The sequence below is a fragment of the Penaeus vannamei genome, chromosome 16 (assembly GCF_042767895.1).
Source record: "Penaeus vannamei isolate JL-2024 chromosome 16, ASM4276789v1, whole genome shotgun sequence".
Taxonomy (NCBI): Eukaryota; Metazoa; Arthropoda; class Malacostraca; order Decapoda; family Penaeidae; genus Penaeus; species Penaeus vannamei.
The window spans coordinates 22,654,556-22,662,055 of record NC_091564.1 but is presented as its reverse complement, the minus strand read 5'-3'; the positions used below and the strand labels follow the sequence as shown (position 1 = coordinate 22,662,055).

Below are 7,500 nucleotides of genomic sequence, written 5' to 3'. Positions count from 1 at the left end.
ACCTCAAAACTATAAAAGAACTTATATCAACTATCAATGTACCACAAAATCCAAATTTATGAAAGGTGGATCAAAATATACATATATTCCAGAGCAAAGAAATCATAGTTCCTACCTGATCTTCTATGGCCTTATGGTGAGTATGGTGCAGCCAAGTTCCCAAAATAATTGAGTCATCCGCATGACACATGGTACGGAGAAGGGAAGTTGTGGTGTTGGCACCACTTTCTGCCAGTGTAAACTCACTCACCAGGAGTTTCAAGATACTTGTGTAGTGACCTGGCAATATATCAGTATATGAAATATATTCTACAATTACAAACACAGATACAATATATGAGAATTTTCATATTCTACAAAGTATTCTTTCAAAAAAATTACCAGTTTTTAATCTTACATCATTCTTGGCAATAATAAGTTTATATTTATAAAAAGTACAAAAACAGAAATTATCGTTCATTTATGTTACCATATACAGTAATTTCATTACATTTAATAAGTAGTACTCACTTTCAAATGACTGAGGAGGAAGGAGTGCAAGTACTTCATAGAGTCGTAAACGCACCATGGCTGTAGATGCTTTGAGGTGTTGGCCATACTGCTTGACAATGTGTGTTATACTGCAGTAACAGAGAAAGAACATAGACATGTTTAAAGTCATCAAAATAAACACTGTCACGATCACATTCAAAACATCCATCACTTCCAAAATATTCACTAAATGTCATTTTAGTATGTGTGTGGGGAATACCTTGAGAGCATGAGGAGAGCAGCTTCAATAGGAAGGAGTAGTCTGCGCACAGTGTCTTCCGCTGCAAGATCTGAGCAGTGAAGCAAGAAGCTGTGCATGGATGCTAGGGCTCCTGCTCGGCCTTCCAGTGTTACCTGTAAGCCACAACAACTCATTAACTTTTCTATCATTTTCATAAAAAAAAAAGAAGAAAAAAAAATTTGGACCCGGATGACATTGCAGTCACTTCATGGAAAAACTTGAGTTGAGGGGCGGGTGACACGAATGTGCCATTATCAGGCAAATTGGCCGCAGCCCAGGTGACACAAACTGGCCATCATGAGCAAAGGCCAAGGCGACGGAAAAGATTCGCCATACACAAACCTCTTGGAGTGTGATTTGACTCATCTGGCGCTTAGAAGGGGCTTTAGCATCATTCCCATTGATAAACAAATGTGGAATGCAATGTGTGTAAGCAGTGACTGGAAGAGAACTGGCTCCAGGGTGGATGCTATTTCCATGCTTTGCACCATATTCCTGGCTACTATGACTGGCAGCGCTGGTTGTATTACATAAAATTTAAAACTACAAAAAAATTAGATACACGACAAATAACCAAATGTTCCATATTTTTTCCTTGCACTAAGTTATTTACTGAAAAGAGAGATGATATGGAGTCTGTGCAAGGAAAATAAGCTATTACCATCTGGACAAAGCAAATCAAAAGACAAATATGGACATTGAAAAATGGCAATAAAGCTAAAAAAGTTTACACAAAATAACTCTGCAAAGGGGCAGCAGAGAGTCTTTTCAAAGTTCAAGGGCGTTCATGTGTGCCTGCCCTACGCGCCACATGCCCAAGATGTTGGCCACTTACATAACCCATTACCCGTGTTTTCAGCACCGTGATGCAACCAGATCCAACATGTTATTACTTACAGAAAAAGAAAAAACAAAACAATTATCAATGCTACATTTTTCCAAATTCTCTTACCTGCCAAGTAAAGGCATCTCCTCTTGCCTTTTCACTTTCAATTTCTTTACTAGACCTTGGGAAAGAGTTCTTCCAAAGCAGCAACATTCGAGGCAGCAAACCCCTTACAACACCTATGCCTGCAAAAAAGGAAGAGGGTATCCAGTCAGTATAGCCATCAACTTTCATTACTAAGTAAACTAAACCTCCTAAATCCTTCACAATTTTGATAAATAAAAATTATACTGTTACTTTAATAGAGTTCCCCATAAATGCTAAGTCTTACTTCACTAAAAACTCTCTGACTATCAGTCTTCAGAAAAGGCTGACAGATTATGTCCTGATTGTTAAAAAAGTATGGTAAGGCAGAAGGCATGATTTTCTGAAAAAAATTTGGGTTTGCTTCTAGTACAGCAGGTTAAGTGAAATAAGATAATATCAGACTAAATCAATGTAATTTCTATGAATCCTATTCAAGGTATGTTTACTCATGTCAGGCTTGGCATTAGACAAAGATTAGACAAAGGCTGCACTTTAACTTTTTATAAAAACAAAATTTTTGGTGACAGTTTGCAAGTCCTAAAGGGAGGATTCCATACCTAGAGTCATTATAGAACCAATGATGAGCCATCCTGCTTGTGTACGCTGTAATGATAATCGAGAATTCTGACTTGCTGATCTCAACAACTCCTCAGCAATATTGAAAAGGACTTTGCCACGCATGTGAGGAATGCCAAGGGGTGTCTTCTGCACACAACCAACAAGTGCAGAGACCACACAACTGGTAGAAAAATGCCTTTGTTATTATGTATTATAAAAAAAAATATAAATCTATATATAAGATTTAAATGCAACAACAATATCAATAGAATTTTTATAAAGGAATATCAATTGTTACAAAAATAAAATCTTACCTATATCCAGCAATTGCTTCTGGTGAAGACTTGAGGGTATCTAAGCGGTCACAACAACGAGATATGAGAGGGTGTAGCTGTGAAGGTAGAGCAATACAAATGCACCTGAGACACCAAGAAGCGCTTAGCCTTGCAGCACTACTTGGGTGCAATAAGACTGCAACTACAGCATCCACTAGGTCTGAAAAAAGATCACTATTTCAGAATCTATAAAAATTAATTATATGCTTTCAACAAATATATTTTCCGATGTCTTATGTTTTCATGGCAGTCAAATTATTTTGGGGATGAATTAACCAATGAAAAAATGTATTAAATATACTAAGTTGCACTTAAAACAGAATTTTTAAATGTCAAAATTATAATGAAAAATTTAATATAGTACTATAAGTAACATTTATACTCCATATACAATAGAAAGAGATCTTATGCAGGCTTAAAACTTACTTAGATGAGTATCTAGAACAATGGTAGCACAGGTGGTGCTGAGAGATTGCATGAGGCTACCTAGCTCCTGCAGGAGACACACCAAAACATGCTGTCCTCCTTCATTACCATCCTTGGTGCTCTCGCCACTTACATCTGGGAAACAGGACATCCATGAGCAAAGTCATTGTAGAGATCATAATATCTCATTCATATCAGCTGTAGCTTTTAATATTCACATAAAAAAATTATGAACAATATGACTTCTACTCAGCTTCTTCAAGATTTACAATAAATCAAAGATAAAAGAGGCATTCCTTCTCCCTTATAATTACATTCCTATTCTTCATTACATTTTCTTATTTGCAAAATATGAAGATTCCTTACCAACAGTATTCATATGCTTAATGATAAGCTGTGTGATCTCCTTGCAAGCTGCAATCTGTGCCTTCTCACCAATCATGCGACCTAACGTAGCCCTTAGGATAAAGTTGACACATTTGCGGGAATATACAGCATCAACATGGGAAGTAGTAGCCTTTGGACTGGCTACAAGTTCAGTTAGATGAGCAAGAAGTGTGGAGATGTTGCGCTCCAACCAAAGCGCACCCAACTCTTGTACCAGCACAACATAAGCCTGGAATCATTTTTGAAAAATCTCAATAAGTACTGTAAGCTAAACAGGATCTGAAATGTAAGTTAATAAAAAAAAAAAATGAAAAAACACTATAATTGTGATATGATAAAGAGCAAAATATTCAGCACTCAAAAAAATATATAAATCAGAAGGATAATTAACATTTTGTATCATTACAGATTCATATACATTTTCTTCTACTGTGTTTGAAGTCTTAAAATTATATAACTGAAAGAATAATTAATCAATCAATATAGCATCTTAAGCCCTTTAGAAAAAAAAAACAAATATAGATTACATTAAAATTTCCAATCAGCCATACTTGTCACTCCTTGTGGCAGAAGCTGAAGATTTTCAAATCCTCACCTGAGTAATCCCTACTCGAACTTCCCTTGACACTGACGAGGAGCCTTTTATCATCTCCCCAGTGCCCTTCAGGAAGCTGTTGCCTCCTCGCAGAAAGCCTGTTAAAAGGACTGTCAAGGCCTCTTCCAGTGACAATAATTTCAAAGGACCTCCTTTGCTAGTTCCTGAAAATAAATTAAAGTAATAATAGGGAAAACATTGCTGACAGCTGAAATTCTTGAATCTTTAGAATCAAAAGTAGAAAAAAGACAAAAAATAATAACACTTTGTTTTCTTTACAGTTATCCAGAATACAGAGAAAAATTCTTTCATAAAGGTACCACTTCAACTAAATTCATTATAGCATTCTAATACAGACACCATATTTATCATCTTAAACAATATTTTTCATATAGAAAAACTAAGGTCATAGATACATTTATACTTTATAAGAATACATTTTAATCAGTGGGAGTGACTGTAGCTCATACAAACAGGCAGTATATTCACACTATTTAATGTGAAATAGGATATTTAGCCTTAATTTTGTTTCTGATGCTATGTAAAAATTAGGGCAAAAGTATGAAGACAACAATAGTTCAGAGCTCTTAGGTATGCTGGCAGGTCTAGCTAAAAGTATATTCTCATAAAGAAATAATAAAAAAAGGCTAAAATTCCCTTACTCTCATACCTTTCACAAATTCCTTTGGTGGATTCTGTGTTGTTGCTAGTACAGTTCCTAGTAGTTTCGCAACTGTGCATCGGACATCATAATTACTGTTGTCAAATGCTCGGTAGCAAAGCTGTGACAAGTTTTCTATCTCTGTTGTATACAGGAAGGGTGCATGTTTGGTCATCTCCATCAAACACTGTTGAATAAAGAAAACTAATTATCAATGTGAATGACAAAGAGAAAAATGTGGCATGAAAAGACAGACATTGACAAAATAAAATAAAATGAGCAGCTAATAAAAAATTTAAAAATAAAGTAATAATAATACATACCATGAAAACATTTGCTATACAGATATTAAATTTAATAGTTTCTAACATAGCACTTCTTTCAAAGTTAAATAACACATCAGTAAAAATATACTTATAGTATTAAGCCAAAAAATACTTATAATAACTTGAATGGGAAGAACAACATACCAAAGCTGAAGCACATCTCACAGGAAGAGCACGATCTGTGAGGCCCATCTTAGCTGCCTTATATATATCCTTATGTACATTTCCTGCAGCTGTTCCCATGCCAGCTGTGATTTTCTCCAAAGTCATCATTATCTCTATCCGTAATTGTGACTCTGCATTGCGTAAGGCTTTAAGGAGTATCTGGACAGTTTCTTCATAAGAACGCCCCATCATTCGCCCTAGTTTTTCATACATTGCCCCTATGCATGTTACAGCAGCTCTGTTAAATATAAAATGAGTTTACTTGTTTGTCTGAAGCCAAAAAGAAATAATCACATAATCATGAAACATTTCTGCTACTTTCTAATTACAAATAATACACATATTTCTCAAATAAAAAACATATGCATAACCATTACTGATACCATTACTAATTCTTAATTACTTACAGCCTAGTTGGAAGGTAGCTCGGTGAATCATCCTTATTCTTGAGAACATCATTACACTTGTTGATAGTGTCAAACAATAAAAAGGTGTCTCCTACACTGAACAAAGTGGCAAGGCATCGTGCTACTAGTTTACGAGTAGGTGGCCCAGGAGATTCATTCATCTGCCCGACCAGCTGAGCAACTAACTGCTTTTGGCATCCTTTAATATCAGACTGAAAATGAATTAAAACAAAATTGTTTAATCATATACATGACTATTGCATGGTAATTATGTTTGATATGACAAATTTAGACCACAGAGTACCTATAGGCCAACTAGCCTAATATCAAAATACCTGTAGTGCGAAACCATGAAAATGTTTTAGGATATGATTGTGATTCAACAAAAGATAGGCATGTTTCTAACAGTTCATGATAACAAGAAGGACGGTTGGAGAAAGAAAGACAGAAAGAAAGAAAGAAAGAAAAAAAATAAAAATAAATAAAAAATAAATAAATAAATAAATAAATATATATATATATATATATATATATATATACACATAAACACATACATTAAATCAATAACGAGTAAAAACATTTCCATTACACCTGCTGAATAACTGCTACCACATAGTCCATCAGCAGAATATCCTCTAAAAGGGATGATGGCATCTAGGGATAGCTCGGATCACATACAAAAAATTCATGAGACTTTCATGTGTCACTTGTCATCCATTAGCAACAACCTTAACCCTTTTAGCTTGGGGAAACATGAAAAAAGAAAATAAGGAATTTTTAGGGTAGAATGAAGGAAAGGAAAACGGTGCAATAAGGAATATATGCAGCATTTATTATGCAAAGAACTATCACTACTGCTCTGTTAATTGCCTTGGGCTGAGCGCCACCCATGGCTTCTGGCCCTCCGACCCTCCAGAAGAAAGGACAACAAAAAATACCAATATATATAAAAAAATGCAAAACTTGAACCCATCACCGTGATAGACCAGAGGATTATTAGTATATTATAGTGGACGGTCTACGCTCACTCTTACCATCGTATATGGTTGTCCACTGCTGGAGGGCCATGCTGAATCTCTAACCTGAAGTAAATCTCAAACTTAAGATAAGCACATCACTTTTTTTCTTCTGCATGTTGACAACAGCCTTGATTTTTTTCCCCTTTCATCCCATAATTACATATTTTATGCTGTGTAGCCAAGTTTGATGCTAATGTGTTGTGATTAACAAATGGAAGTATGCTACCATAATTTTTACATATATGATCTAAACTATCCATAGATAACAATCCTTTATAAAACTCATATGATCACACACTTAACCTTTTGGTTCAGGAAAATTGTACACGGTAACTAGTGCATCCAGTCTCAGGAAAGAAAGAAATGGAGACTTGTTCCAGACTATGGAGTACTCCTATTCACCAAGGGTCTTTTTTATTCTAATCACATAATACAATAACCAAGTCTAAATATGCCTTGTAATTATAAAACTTATAAGCAATATTTTATTGAAATTTGCTTTAATTCTTTATTATCTTTTCTCAAAAGTCTTGGTGAATAGTATACTCCAGGCTGAGTTGCCAGTTTATTCTTTGCAGAGATTTAATGGAGTATGGAGCTAAGAACAACAGACATGTTTGTAATTTTTGTCTTTAATATTTTGGGAATATTTTCATACCTCCATTTAAAAATGACTTTCCCAATATATTGTCATAAATAATAGTGTTAAAATCAAATTTTCCTACAATATCATAAGTACAGAATGAAACACAGAAATCTCACATTTCAAGTGTCTGGACATAGAAGGTTAGATAGAGATACACCAAGACATCAGGACTCCTTACTGGCATTAGAATACATACCACCAAAAACAGATGAAAAATAACTGACCTTGTG

At 34.9% G+C, this 7,500-nt stretch overlaps 1 protein-coding gene across 1 annotated transcript in view; it reads right to left on the bottom strand.

Annotated features, from left to right (window-relative positions):
• The window catches only part of LOC113806820 (HEAT repeat-containing protein 5B), a 42,040-nt gene that overhangs the window by 20,120 nt on the left and 14,420 nt on the right, over positions 1–7,500 (bottom strand). The window contains exons 2-15 of the mRNA XM_070131561.1: positions 7,495–7,500; positions 6,640–6,687; positions 5,606–5,817; positions 5,178–5,436; positions 4,717–4,894; positions 4,047–4,210; positions 3,431–3,680; positions 3,065–3,199; positions 2,618–2,798; positions 2,303–2,484; positions 1,725–1,843; positions 752–885; positions 511–620; positions 116–279 (exon numbers count right to left, since the gene is read on the bottom strand). The exon at positions 7,495–7,500 is cut by the window's right edge and continues 153 nt beyond it. Of these exons, the coding sequence (XP_069987662.1) occupies positions 116–279; positions 511–620; positions 752–885; positions 1,725–1,843; positions 2,303–2,484; positions 2,618–2,798; positions 3,065–3,199; positions 3,431–3,680; positions 4,047–4,210; positions 4,717–4,894; positions 5,178–5,436; positions 5,606–5,817; positions 6,640–6,687; positions 7,495–7,500 (2,142 nt within the window). The remainder of the gene's footprint in view (positions 1–115; positions 280–510; positions 621–751; positions 886–1,724; positions 1,844–2,302; positions 2,485–2,617; positions 2,799–3,064; positions 3,200–3,430; positions 3,681–4,046; positions 4,211–4,716; positions 4,895–5,177; positions 5,437–5,605; positions 5,818–6,639; positions 6,688–7,494) is intronic.